This window comes from Brienomyrus brachyistius, chromosome 5, assembly GCF_023856365.1.
Source record: "Brienomyrus brachyistius isolate T26 chromosome 5, BBRACH_0.4, whole genome shotgun sequence".
Classification (NCBI taxonomy): Eukaryota; Metazoa; Chordata; class Actinopteri; order Osteoglossiformes; family Mormyridae; genus Brienomyrus; species Brienomyrus brachyistius.
The window spans coordinates 11,043,183-11,058,115 of record NC_064537.1 but is presented as its reverse complement, the minus strand read 5'-3'; the positions used below and the strand labels follow the sequence as shown (position 1 = coordinate 11,058,115).

Here is a 14,933-nt window from a genome sequence, read left to right as displayed (position 1 = left end):
CAACCTTTTTATTATAGAAAGAAAGTCTTACATCGTCACTACGGCTTATTTTCAGTCTTCTTCTGTAAACCTGCATGGCTGACTGTAACTCAACATCCTGAGCCCCAAACCATCAGCCCTGCAGCAACCTGGCCCAGCCACTTACCCACATCCTCCTCTTGAAAGACGGGTGACTCCAGTGGGTCAGGCACAGAGGAGGGGCAGGTGGTGGAGGCTCTGGAGACCAGACTGCCCCGCTTGCTGTCGCCCGTCAGCCGGATGAGCCAGTGGTCAGAGACTGAGGAGCTGGTGGAGCCTGCGGGGTGGAGTCAGTGTTACACCAGGCCACCAAGCACGGCTCCAGTCGGCACTTAGGTAAGAGACTCACCCCGGAGCGAGCTGCTGGCAGACCAGGGTGGGATGGCATTGCGTCTCTGGTAGAAGAGGATGTAGGCCCCACGTGTGCAGATCTCTTCCTCTGGGATCAGATCCACGCTGCTGTCATCATAGCCATACCACTGTCCATCCACAGAGTTCCTGCAGTATGCTTTACGCGCGCACACACACACACACACACACACACACACAGATCTGTAATTATATCTTTGTGGGTACTCTCCTTTCATTTCTATGGGGAAAACACTAATGCGGACCCAACCCCTACCCAGCCCTAAACGTAACCATAAGTAACCATACAAAATATGAGACTTCTGGCATTTTTAATTTTTGGACTGCATTCACAGATCTTTGTCGGGACTGGAAAAATGGTCCCCACGACGTCAAAACAACAGGTTTTTATCATATTGTACGGGACATTTGGTCCCCACAATGTAATGTTAAAATAATCCACACACACAGCATCATGACCTGTGTCAGCAGGAATCTGGCCCCCACAGCTCCTTAAGCACCCCACCCTCGGGGGCCTACCTGTGTAGTGGCCGCCATGCATGCCGCCGTGGTGGTTGCACACGGCGTACAGGTCGTACAGGAAGTCGGCAGGGGGCCCACCGTCGGGCGGCTGCTTCCAGGAAGATGGCCAGGGGCCCAGGCTGCGCATGCTCTGGCTGCGCATGCTCTGGCTGCGCTTCACCACGTTGGGCGCCATGTCGAGGCCGGCCAGCGGGAAGCGCACCAGCGTGCTGAGCTTGTTGCGGCGTTCGCCCACCTGCCGGAAGCGCTTCAGGTGCAGGATGAGGATGTCAGGCAGCGTCCACAAGCTCATCTTCACCATGCCCTGCTGCAGCTGCCTGCAGTGAGGGCACTTCCAGGCGTCGTCGGGGGCCAGCTGGGGGGGGTGGGTGGAGTATAATGATTATGCCTATGTGCAGCTATCGACACCCTGTGCCCTTACTGTCCCCCCCACACACACTCCCCCACTGTCCTTCACGCAGCTCACACTACTTCAGGTTACTGTACTGCTTAAGGACACCGGAGTAATCTGTCCAATATACCTGCACTCATACTTTAGAAAAATGGCTTTATTTCCATAACCTAATATTTAACACGAACTTAGTATGTATTGCACTGCAATGTTGTCTATAGTCTGTGAAGGAGACACTCAGAATTTCAATAAATGTCAATAAAACTTTAAATCTTGAATCCTGAATAAATCAGTGAACTACACAACCGTAAAAGGAGGATAAGCAATCATGTTTTGATCAGCATGACAAAGTAATAATGACAATTTCATTATTACTGATAAAAACAATGTCGATGCTACTGCTGCTATTATCACTGGTGGGATTTCTGCGTGCGACCCGCCATGCTGCTAGCCCCGCCCCCATCTGGGCTGGCTCATGCATATTCATGAGCTACCTCATGCCTTGCCGCTAATCTCTAATTACAGCTTCCCACCCTCGAGGATCCGAGCCCTTAATGAGGCAGCCTCCCAGGACCTGGGAGGCAAACAGAGGCGCAGAGGGAGGTTTCAACACCAGACGCAAAGTGAGTCCCGGAAGGCTGCTCAGAAAATGCTGGAAAAAGACAACATTGTGAGCATAAACAAACATGGCTTATAACGGCATGTCTGATGCTGACTGGATGAACTTTAGTCTGGGAGGCGTCAGGGTGCTCAGACCAGTGACTAACGCACCATGAAACATGATTATAAAGATACACAGGGTGTGATGACGTTGCCGCAACCAGGAAGCAACAGGAAGCAAGAGCTATCGCGGTGCAGTAAGGCACAGTACACTCACAGGCCTCACCCCAGCCGGTACGATTTACCCAGAATTCCTGTGCCTCAGCCGTGTGACCGCCTGTCTGCACTCCCACGCACGAGCACCCCGAAAACGTCGCTTTTGAAAAAGGGACATGCTGATAAAACTTACACCTTCTAAGACCAACTTTCTGCGATAGAATTTGATGGTAAGTGGGTTATTCGCAATGATTATTATATATGCAGGGGAGCGAGGAATTAGGACACACAGTCTCCACGTTAACGGACCCTGAATTCCCAAAAGCAGGGTACTGTCTGATTTCTGCTTTCCTCCAAAGATCCTCAAAATGCCACTCGAGGATGAGATTTGGCTATTAAACGCCCGCCTAGTAAATTCTGCCGTGCCGTTTGGAGTCCTCCCCCATTCCGCCCGACGGCCGAGCCCCAGGCTATAACCTAATGAAGAGCCCTGGGGGCTTTTAACCTGACAAATATGCGGCGTCCTATCAGAAGTCTATCATCATAGGGCCAGGAGTTCCTGCTCTGCTGGATGGGACTCAGTCACCTACTGGCATACTGTCGCCTCTCCAAACTCCACTGGCAGTGCATTCCTGAAACAACCCCGAATTTATTTTTGATACAAGCCCGTCATGCTTTGAAGTTTGCTGTCCAAAGGCCACGAACAAGCAGTGCGTATCAGCAGAGGTACAGAGAACAAGGGCGTCACATGCATGATATGTCATACCAAAGAGGACAGTAGGTGGAGCAGTAGTTACAGAACCGTGACCTAAAAACGTTTAAATGGCAGAAGGGAAAATGCTGTGTCATTCAACAGCCATTTTAAAAAATGCTTTAAAAAAAACTAGCCGACTCTGGCCCTCGGGCCCACTGAGAGTGTCGTGGTGCTCGATGGAGAGTCGGCCAAGGCAGCTGACTCTGCCAGAGCCAGGCGAGTCGGGCCCTTCCCAGCAGTTGGTCACATTCAATTAATGCTACAAAATAGGTTTTGATTAATGTTTAGCAAGGCATAAAAAAGTGTGCTGGGAAGGGGGGGGGGACTTCTGAATGCAGAGGGAGACTGATGGGGGCGGATGGAAGGTGGAGGGACAGTAGGTCACCTGCTCCTCTTTGGTGTAGAGCTGGAAGCACTCATCCAGCGTGCAGTTGTGCTGCTGGAGGTGCTGCTGCTGCTGGCTGCGTACGCTCTCGGCGTCCTTCACCACCTCCTCCCGGATGTTGCCGAACAGGCTGCGGGACACAGACAGACTACTGAAAAAAAACGTCTACCGGCATCAGAGCTCCGTACCGGGATTACACACAGCTTGGGGGTCAGGCAGGGGACGAGGGGGCACTCACCATTCTTTGACCTTGTGGTCCCACTCGACAAGGAGCTTCACATGGGGAGACCCTCCCGTGGTGCAGAATTTCAGGGCTCTGGGGAGATAAAAGGCACAGCCCACAGGAGGCATGCTGTCACTTTGGGGGACGCCAGCGAACCCATACCTCACTGTTTTTGGGGATTCCCCCCAGCTGACCCAATACCTCACTGTTTTTGGGGATGCCCCCCAGATGACCCAATACCTTTAGGGGACACCCCCTGCGTTTTAGGGGATGAACCAACAACTCAATGTTTTAGGGGACACCCCCCTGCTGACCCAAGATCTGATTCCTTTAGGGTTTTAGGGGACTGCTCTGCTCTGCGCATTGCTGTGGGGTCCCTAGTGAGAGGGGGGGTCCCCATCTGCCATTACCCTCCTGCCCTGGAAATGTCACGATGCCTCTGATATTGTCTAAGTGCAGCTTACGTGCTGCATTAGGGACTCCAAGATGCTTTATAGTTACTAAGTAACGTACCAGGATGAGGTGATATGGAATCCTACCAAGCAGGAAAACTGCTGTAATAAAGTCACAAATGGTAAATGGACTGCATTTATATAGCGCTTTTCTACTCTTTCGAGCATTCAAAGCGCTTTAGATTCTATGTAAAGCTCACATTCACCCATCCACACACCCATCCACACACCCATCCACACACCGGTGGCAGAGGCTGCCATGCAAGGTGCCAACCTGCTCACCGGGAGCAATTTGGGGTTCAGTGTCTTGCTCAAGGACACTTTGATGGGGAACTAGGGCTCGAACCTGCAACCTCCCGGTTGCCGGCCGGTACAACTACCTCCTACGCCACCATATTCCCCTGTAACACACTGAACACGCGTGTGCCGACTACACAGTCTGCATGGCCTGGGACTTAACACTAATTTTAAGGGAAAGATTTACATCGACACAACTAAATACTACACCGCTGTTTAATAATGATATTGATTTCTTCATGGCGCTTAAAATATCATGCTAAAATACAGATTTGATTTTTTTCACTCGACAATACAGTTAAGCATTACAACACCAACAGTCCACCATAACAACGATGTTAATTATTATTACACTTCTGCCATCTGTTGAAATAGGAAATATTGTGATTTACTGCTACTAACCAGATACTCAGAGCTATAAAACTAGACATAAAGAAGGAGACGAGAGGAAACACAGACACACAGATATGCAATGTAAATCACCCAGTATTTAGCTACCCTGCATGCTTTGCGTGGATCTGATTTACTTTAATCATCTGAAAGCCATACAAAATAACTCAACGTTATGTAACCTGTAGTCGCAGGCTATTGGGGATGTTTTAGTGTTTGATTTGATTGTGACATTTGCAGACTGGTGCTCTGTCAGGCTCCTGCTCATCTCACTGTTCCTAGCTTGAGACACAAAGGTCTGTGGTGCCCATGTGACCCCACACTGCAGCCAATCAGAGACCTGAACACCCCGGTTGGCTTTCTCTAGCCATAACAAGTTAGTGTCACTGTGCAGCGGTAGAGCCATCAATGTCTTAACGGCCATTTTGGTCAGCTGTGATGCCCCTAAAGCTCACACACTGAAGGGCAGTGGCCCTTTAACAGTGCGGAGCACGTGTGCTGCACGCGGTGTGATCGCCAGAGAGAATGAGACCTATACTCCCAGACATAATCTCTCGTGGCTCATCAAAAATGCAGAGAGAAGACGGCAATCTGTCAATATGCAAAAGAACTGCTCAGCTGATGCCAAACACATGCACGGATGGAGCCTCTGTTGTACACTTTTGATTAGAAAAACACAGCAAGACGTCTACCTAATCTCTGTTGTACCACTGGTGTGAAAACGTTCTTCATATTCCGACTGTATTACTCAACACAACCACAGGGTGTCAGTCTTACACCTGCAATAGTACGAAATGAGAACGAGACGCTCTTGTAATAAAAGGGCAAGTGAGGACATAGATAGTAAATGGGGGGTGGGGGTGTTCTTGCCCTTTTTTGACGTGTTTACCGATTATCCAACTCATCTATGTTATGCATAGACATAGCCAGAAGTTTCCCACGTTACGCAGCCGCGTCCTTGTGCGTTGTTTTATATACGCATGGGGACAAGTGCTGTGCGTCTTTGTGTAATGTAAACAGATCGATAGGTTTTACATTAAGATTAAGGCGAATCCGCCAACATCTGACGTTGCCTACAACAAAGATCTTGAAACTCATCAGGTGAACGATTTTAGGTCTATGTTTATTATAAGCGACCATGCTTTTGCGTGTAATAATATTGCTATTAGTAATATGTCGTAGCATTCAGAATGATTAATTTCAAAGTAATGAGGATGGGTGTTTTAAAGCCACTGCTTGTCCTTTACCGACTGTTGATTTTTAAAAAGTATTTCTGAAGAGTTCGGTAGTTCAGAAAAGTATTTTTGCTGTAAATAGACAAGGACGTTTGCTAGTCAGGAAGTAATTGATAAGTTCTAATAGAACCATTTTCCCTTAAAGGTGGTAATTCTTAAAACTAATAACTAATATTTGACTGTGGTATTTTAATTATATTGGAGTCCAAAACCCCCCAATAAGTTCAGACATTTTCAAGGATTAAATAAAACTATTTACTATCGTAAAGTGAAAATGCTTTGTCGGGCGCAAAAATCCAATAGTTTAGCAGGCATCAGTGTAAAAAAACAAATGTTTCCAATCTGCATTTGAGAAAGACTAATAAAGAAAACAAAATGAGATTCCGTATACAGCAGCAACTTGATATCCAACCTGTATTTCTTCAGTATAAAATGTATAAACAGTAAAAAAAAATTAATTTGACGAAGCCTTTTTGTATAGAAGCAACTGCTGAGCAATGAAAAAGGCAACACGCTGGATAGACGATGTGTGTTTAAGGCTTGGTGGGCGGAGTCCGCCATCGGCAGCCAAGTATGACATATGCTGAAAGGAATGTTGGGGGCGGGGTCAGGCCGTGCGGGGGCGGGGCCAGGCGGGGATCAGGTCCTGAGTATATGACATGTGGGTTTAACCCGTGTTGCGTTTCCTTCTGGAAGAATGGCGGGATGAGATTCACTCTGACACAAGGCTTGTTTTTCTTGCCTGGCTGTTTCTGTGACAGTTGACGGGAATTATCGGCACCTCGCCAACATGCCTGTCTGTCCGTTACATCAGAAACGGAGAAACAGGAAACTGAATTAAAAAGGGTGGCACACTACGGGTTTAATTCCCATCCCTCACTGACTGATAACGCGAGTCAGCCCTCCAGATAATACCAGTCCCAGCAAACCACGGCAAAATGGAGCCCCAGTAGATCGATATACATCTATTTTTTTTCCTAAATCCCCAACTGAGACGGCCTGGGTACAGCAGCAGGGAGCAGCTCTTAGCTGTTTGCAGGAGGCAGCGGATAATATGATAGACGCCAACCTGCAGCCTTTCGGACCCTCATGATGGGGGGGGGGGGAGGTTGGGCACAATGGCAGGACCCTTCGGAATACCTCCCACGGAGTTTAGCTCTCGCTTCTGTATCTAGGGTCTAGGGTCTAGCTGCAGACGCCTGTAGAGTGGAGCTCCACCGGAAATACATCACCTCCACACGAAACACGTGATCTTTAAGGATATAAAGTGGAGCTCCGGTTAGGGTTAAGTTAGGGTTAAGTTAGGGTTAAGTTAGGGTTAAGTTAGGGTTTATTCGCTTCCGTTGGAGCTCCACTCCACAGGCGTCTGCAGCTGGATCCTTCCCTGTTTCCTCACACCTGCTTCCTCCCTGCAGTCCTGCCAGACGCTCGGAAAGGCAGCGTCATCGCAGGTCTCTCACGACCTGGGGGGGGGGGCGGTGGGTTAAAGCATGATGGTCCCTGTGGATTTTTGGAGAAATGTTAAAAGATGGGCCCCTTTTCTCATTGGCGGGGGGCTCACAGGGATAAAGTGAACACAAAGGTTGATGGACACCCCCATACAGGTTTATTCAAAGCAGCGTGGCTCAGCTGAAACCGGCCTTTTCCAGGGGTGGTAGGGAAGCTCTCAGAGCGGAGACGTGGGACAAAGGAACAAGTTATAAATATCACATCTTGGGCTGCATTTACACACGAAAAGGGAGACGCTGACCCCAGCGGGGGGGGGGGGGGGGGGGCTGAAACTATCTGCCAGTCACAGCATCATCCACGTGGCTCCCAAAGTCCTCCAGAGTGACGGTCCACAAGGCTTCAGTGGCAGCACGATGACGCACGACCACTCACTCGCACGACCACTCACTCGCACGACCACTCACTCGCACGCACACTTGTGCCGATCGCCCCCCGCTGCAGCTCCTGAAAGTGCCTTATTAACAGATAATCCCTCCTCTCACCTGCAGGAGATCATCTCACGGTGACACAGCGGCAGCACTGCAGTGTTTACAGGTGGGGGCGGCCTGCATATACTGTACCACCCGTGAGCATTTGTTTATGCTCGGACCTCAGAGCTGTGTTTCAGCGAGACGCGTTGCAGGATGTGCGGGAGAACGTGTGGGAGAACGTGCGGGAGAACGTGCGGGAGAACGTGCGCCCAGCTCTGCTGCTTTGGAGACAAGTGTCACCAGTTTGGAGGGGTAGGTTTTGTGGGGGTGCGAGGAGCGTCGGAACCACAGAGGATCAGGTCTGCAGACGTACATTTCAGAGAATGTGGGGTCAGCCAGGGGCGATCAAAGGGGCCAATGCTGAAATCCCTCTGCCGATGCTGAGATTTGACCGAGCGACCTTCCGATCACTGCCACAGCATCCAAACCCGCTTGAGCCACATGATGTTAGCAGTGTTATCCTACGGGGCTTGGGTCTCGGCAGATCCGCAGACACCACTAGAGGGCACACCGGGGGTTTACCTGTCCACGGCAGGGTGGCACAATGGCCGTCCATCCTGGGGAGACAGGTAGCTGTAGGACGCTGATCCCCCCACCACGCGGATCTTAAACAGCACTCGCTCAGTGTTCTGTAAGGGAAGAGACAGCACAAGGTCAGGGAGACACACCGGGAAGAGCTTCTTAAAGGAGACGATGGGCTCTCTGAATGGGGAGGGGGGAAATCCCTAAACTGTGTATCAGAGGCTGAGGTGGCCCAATGGGATTCAGCTGAGCATGAAGAGAAAGATGCTGGACCATTACCCCGATAGGAATCCCTCAGCGAGGCCCACGAAGCATCTCAGGCTCATGTCAGCGTTGGGGGCCAATCAGAGGACGGCTTAGGTCTCCATGAGCATGGTCGCCATTCCGTATCAGCCCTCACGTTTGCAGTTAGCGCTGTGGCTAATGCTGCGACCGGCACTTCTGGACTGGAGCCATACCAGTCAAGGGTCCCAAACATACTACAGCCAGGCGCAGGTTTGCTCTTTTTGCCTCCTCCCAGGTAGTGACTGTTAATGGTCAACAGGAGGCCCCAAAACTCGGTTATCGCTGACACGCAAGGCTACCCCTCCCCCCCCCCCACAATCCAGCCATAGCTGAGCTGCTATGATTTGGTCGGAAATGGGTCACAGATGAACAGCTTGGACAACAACATCGAAACCGGTTAAACCTGAAGAGCTCCTTCAGAGACGGATGCATTTAGGAGCATTCGGAAGCAGGCGGGGCCTTCACAGACGCCTGTCAGGCGGCGTGAGAGAGCGGGCACGTGCCTGTGAACGCTCTGAAAAGCGGCATGGCGTCTCTCACACAAACCTGCAAGGCGACAGGCACATCCACTAAGGTCGTCACAGATTGGTAGCCTGACGTCCTTAAACTCAGCCCTCAAGCGTGGAATAATGAGTCTCTCTGTAAATAGCTTGAATACATATTTATTTTGGTTTATGAAGATAAGGATCAGGTCAGTAAACAGGCTCAACAGGGATGTGAAGTTTGTGACGCTGGCTGGGAGCTTCTGCTTGGGTAAGACCCTAACCCTAACCCTAACCCCTTTTGGCGATACCCCCCCCAGTTCGCCAGGAGGGAGGAAGCAGACCAGCGTGAAGGTAGGGTTCAGGTGGAGGGAGCCAGAAATCGCATGATCTTGGGGGCCATGCATGGTTACACAAATAAGGAAGAACAACAGAAAGAGGCAGGGAGGAGGAGCACACGGCCCTGCGGTGCGACCTCACCCATCAGTTCCCTCATAATGATGCCATGCCCCCCCTCCATGAGCCTGAACCTGGCGCTGCAGCGGGGGGACAGGGGGAGACAAGAGTCTTCATGGTTTATTAATGGGCTCTCTCTCAGCAGGGTGCTGAGTCCAGGGCACTTTCTGGAACAGGAAGGACGATTCCCATTCTGGGGTGTTGTTAAGGGTGTGAAGTTAGGACAAGTCCAAGGGCCCTAAATGACAGGGGCCGTAAAAAATGTAGAATACAGCTGGGTTTGTATTAGTTTGGGGGCCCAATATGATGCTTTCATAGGACCCAAAGTCTCTAGTGGTACCACTGTGTATAATCTAAAGTACAACATTCAGACTGCTGGTTATGAACGCAAAAGCGGGCTCCATCCTGAACGCAGGGTCCTTGCAATCCCCCCGCCTTCAGACACCAGGGTTTGGCCTGGTATTACGGTATCCGCAGGACCCCCCCCCCCCCCCCACTCCGTCTGCCTGGTCGTCAGCAGTCAGAAAAGACGCCAGACGGGTAAAATGAAGTCCTCCGTCTCTCCTTATCCCCTCACCGAGGTGATGGAGCAGCCTGCGACGTGCCAAGGCGTGTGCCGGGAGAGCGTGCCAAACCTCCCAGCGAGCCGGCCAGTGGGGGTGGGGGCTTGGTAGGGACACTTCAAAAAGCAGCATAATCCAGTGGGCCCCCTACCCGAGTGCGCCCCCTCCATCCCTCCCTTTTCATTTTCCGCCAGTTCCCCGCCTGCTCCTGTCCGCTCCATCCGGAATCACAGACACCGGCAGAGAGACGGGATCCCAAATCCTCTGCAGTCGCTTATCTTCCGCAAATAGCTTGACGCTGTCTCGCAGTGACCCCGCGAGCTGGGTGGGCGGGTATCAGACGGGGGGGGAGTATAATATGAGCCATTTTGCCATTTATATCCAGCATATACTCATGTTCACATGACCGTTTGGTGTATTTATTACATTTACCAGTTTGTTCGCTATGTACCAGTACAGTGCTGCATTCCTGCATTCTCTCCGTCGCATTTATTTCCCCATCTCGTTTTAACGTTGTCTTGTATTACTTCACTGCTGCTGTGTGACTTTGCGCACGACTTTCTGACTCACTTCCGCTCATCAAGTGTCAAGCGATTTGACAGAGTGACTTGACTGGATTCGATTAAAAAAAAAAAAAAACACACACACACAAGCATCCTTTTAAACCGTGAATATGACTGAGACTGATAATGCGAGTGATCTTCTTCGCGTGAATCCTTGGAGGTTAGAACTCAGTGACGCGGCAGCAGTGGGGAGCATGCGAGCCGAGACGCCTGCGTGTGTTGGCGGGGGAGGGGGGCGGGCGGGCGAGGCGAACTTGTGCTACTACACACCAAGTGCCCCCAGGCACATTCAGGTCTGCGTGCAGCCTTCCCGGATGCCGCTGACATTATCGCAGCGTGTGCAAACAGCCTGGTGAAAAAGGTGCAATTACCGACAGACCTTATCAGTGGCTGTGAGAAAGAGCCAGAACACGGAGAAGCACTTCAGACTCGGCAAGGGGGGGAGGTAAGCTCTGACTTTGTGTTGAGTTTTTAAGGTCAGTGTCACTTGGCTCGCCACCCCCTCCAAACTACCTGACAGACACCGCAAGGCCGGAAGCGGGGGCCGTGGGCGGGTGGGCCCTGATCCCCGAGGGCAGCCAGCACTTTTCATTAAACTCTGTGTTTGGTCTGCATGGACAGACAGGCCTGCTGGGGGGGTGGGGGGGGGCAGAGAGGGCTCCGTGGGCTCTTATCGGCACACTGGCAGCCGTGGTGCACAGCCAGTCTCTTGGGGTGGGGAGGGGGGAGATAAAAATAAAAACCTCTGCTTCCAATAATAGACATGACACCCGTCCACCGGTCCCCGGAGTTAATTGAATGTCAACAAATTATAATCAATGGTAATTAGGCCTGAATTTGAAACAGGATGTTTTCTTCCACCTCCTGCTTCTGAGTTTTTGATGGAGGATCAGCTGTGGGGGGCCTGCAGTGGGGGGGGGGGGCGGCTGAATTACAGCCTTTAGATACACATGGGGAGGCAGCTTAGAAAGGGCATGGAGGGAGTTCATATCAAACTTCTGTGAACCTGGATGCATATCAAATGGTCAGGGAGGAAGCAAGAGGGACCACCAAGCGAGCGCCTGTGTCGAGAGGCTAAATGGTTAGAACACTGTGGAAATCCCACCCTCGTCCACTGGGGGGCGCTCATGAGTCCGCCCACTGTTTAATGGCTTCCACGTCAGATACAGGTACAGAATGGGATGGGATCTTTCCGCCATCCCCTTTTCACTAACGCCTCCCTTTTTATACGGATGTGCCAGACTCATTCTTCTGGAAGGCCACAAACCGGGAATATTAATGGGCCGCCTTTGTAATGGGTGATAGATTGCTAGCAGATATATTACCACACGAGTCCCCTGCTGCAGCGTATCGCTGAACTCCACGCGATATTAATCTGTTCTCCTTTCTGACGGCACAGGACCGGCTGCTGCGGTCAGACCTCGCCATTCTCCTCACGTTAGCTTTTATCGCCGTCGCCATCGCTGCAGATCGGTACATCCAGATGAAAACCGCCTCGACCCGGCTGTACATGACGAACGACCCAAGACCCGACCACCGGGGCATCCTTAATTTTTTTTTAATTACCTGATGCCACAAAATTGTATTACTGCTTGCTCGTTGATCCGACAAACCCTCCTCCGCCAACTGGCATGTGAAATGAGCCCGCATCGAGCGTGATCCGGGCCCACAGCGTCACCGTGACGATACACCTGAACACTGCCGCGTGGATTATCTACCTCTGAACCACTATGACGACAATTATCTCTACGATTTAGCCCTGATTCAAAAGAAGATGGGGGGTGGGAAGGCTCCCTCAGAGGCTCAGAGAATCTCCCGTACAAACAGAACGTGCTGAAACCTCCCACTTCTCATTCACAGAGCATCCTCGTTGTGGCATCGATAATAAAATTAAAGTTTGCACGTCGATGACACCTTGCCTCAGTTCACACGGGCTAACAGAGCCCGTCTGCAGCAAATGCTCCGTCATCGCATACTGATAAGAGGGCCGTCAGGCTAAATCACCCATTCGATCTGTCTGAAGACAGCAAACAGCTGGCCGGATTTATACCACCCCGGACCCGACAGCACGCATGACCTGTGTACCTTACTCGGAAACTAATCGTCGCATTATTTTAAAATGTTATGTTATGTATTTAATTGTACAGTCTATTTTAGTACAAACCAGTCACACTCCTTGTTTAGCTGCATTCCAACAACCATGTCGTTAAGCGACGCAACTGAGAATCTCAGTAACCTAGGCGTGACAGACCGTGCTTACGACTTTACTTTGGCCTCCGACACACAGTTTCTTTTATCCTTCATGACGTGGATATTTTTAACACATTTGTATGCTCTATTTCATAAATATCCCTCACTGCAACGTGCGTTGTTGTCAGGCGTCCGACATTTGGTCATAAATGCGTACATTGGTGGGAATACGAGCTTTTTTATTACCGTCGTATCTGCAAACGGTCGCTAACCGAGGTAGCGACTAAAGGAGCAGCAGCTGCACTCTCGCTATGTGCGATTCTTGCCTGCCGCCTCATTTCATTCTGCATGCGCACAGCGGCAGTAAAAGGCAACTTTGATGCTCACCTGCGTCTGCGCCCTGTCCATCATCAGGTAGTACATCTTGCTGAGGATGCTCTGCTGTAGCTGGTCCCAGGACATGGTCCGGTCTTCTCGCATGAGAAATGGGGGTCCGAACCTGTGGGGGGGGGGGGGGGGGGTTGTTTACATGATGAGAGCAATGCCGACACGCCCATACAGCACGTGACGGTAGGCATATCAGACCTTTAATTACCAGCACATGCACAGTCCCTAAGAAGAGACTGTTAAATGTATAACATAAAACTATACATTTATTATTATTATTATTATTATTATTATTATCATTATTCGACCCCAAAGACTTCAACCATTTTCACTAGCACTTATTCAATTAGGGCCGCAGCTGTACCAAAGGGACACTGCTAATTGAAGTTACTCTAGCTTGTCCTTGACGCCTTTATTGTGGGACGGACATAACCATATAGTCATCCCCATGCTGGTAAGACTCTCCCCAGCCTAACTGCTCTGCTCGCCTCCTGTCCTACAGTGGTGCCGCGTACTCAAAGGGACGACCGGCTGCCCAGGGCTGGTCACAGCGCCACAAACAGGCCACGAATGAAGCTGCACGTTTCGGCTGGGGAAAGACTGGATCAGCACGAGCTGTCGCTTCTGTCCATTTCTGTCCAGTTTAATTAAGGGGCAAAATGTGTTTAACTAGATTTTACAGTACATTTGTCTCCTCATTAAGGGATGCAATTAAAACAAAGACTGGCAATGCAGAAACACGGCCTTTACTTACACAGCCTTCCACTTAAACAGATAATGCCAGCGTCAACTGAAGGCTGAAAGACTGCAGGGGATTATGGGAAACGTTTGGAATGTCAACGGTACACACACCGCGATTATGACTAAAAACTCCCGGATATGCATGCTGTGGGCCTACAGCTGACTTTCCAGGGAATTATGATTTATAATCTATGCATGTTGGTTAAACATATTAAAAGAACAGCTGAAAGTATAACCTGGGGGGTGGATTAAAAAAGGAAAGAGTGAGGATGCATTAGACAGCCTACCGCGAAGGGGATTACAGGCAGGATGCAGCCAGAACCGTTTCATCTGGCCAAAATGAGGCTTATGCACATCTCGTGGCTGACATGGCTGCTTGTTTACCAGCAGACATGTGCTCATGCAAGGCTGGAAAGCGTGCAGGTCACGATGCAGGCTCAATCCCGGGGAGCAGCCGAGCCTGCTACCTGACGTGACCTGACTGGCCGGTCGGTGTGAGCCAATGAAAATGCAGCAGCCTGGGGGGGGGGATGCCAGGTTCACAGAGTCATCAGAAGCTGGAGAATTTTGGGAAACATCTCCCTCTCCAACGAGCAGAAGGATCACAGAGAACGTCTCACTTTTAAATGATTTAAAAGCAGCTGATATCGAGGTGGGGGGGGGGGGGTCAGGGTGTGATGAATTATTCGATTCGGAGAGTGTAGCCAAAACTTGAAAAATACATCACTGAACAGCAAGTGGATTAGAGGGCCCATAATCCTCAGCCCGTTTCAGCCCAGTCTGTTTTGCTGAAGTATGAAATCACTGTGCTGTGCACAAGCAGGATCCAGAAAATAGCATATGGACGCAATGTCGGAGCTATAGGGACAGATTCAAACAAGCTACGCGTCATTAGGAAAAGCATTTATGTCTC

The 14,933-nt window shown here is 50.5% G+C and overlaps 1 protein-coding gene across 2 annotated transcripts in view; it reads right to left on the bottom strand.

Annotated features, from left to right (window-relative positions):
* The window catches only part of usp43a (ubiquitin specific peptidase 43a), a 71,890-nt gene that overhangs the window by 3,820 nt on the left and 53,137 nt on the right, over positions 1–14,933 (bottom strand). For both annotated transcript variants that reach the window (XM_049013814.1, XM_049013813.1), the window contains 7 exons: positions 13,280–13,391; positions 8,354–8,460; positions 3,494–3,571; positions 3,256–3,385; positions 907–1,264; positions 368–526; positions 146–295 (listed from right to left, as the gene is read on the bottom strand). In XM_049013814.1, the coding sequence (XP_048869771.1) occupies positions 146–295; positions 368–526; positions 907–1,264; positions 3,256–3,385; positions 3,494–3,571; positions 8,354–8,460; positions 13,280–13,391 (1,094 nt within the window). The remainder of the gene's footprint in view (positions 1–145; positions 296–367; positions 527–906; positions 1,265–3,255; positions 3,386–3,493; positions 3,572–8,353; positions 8,461–13,279; positions 13,392–14,933) is intronic.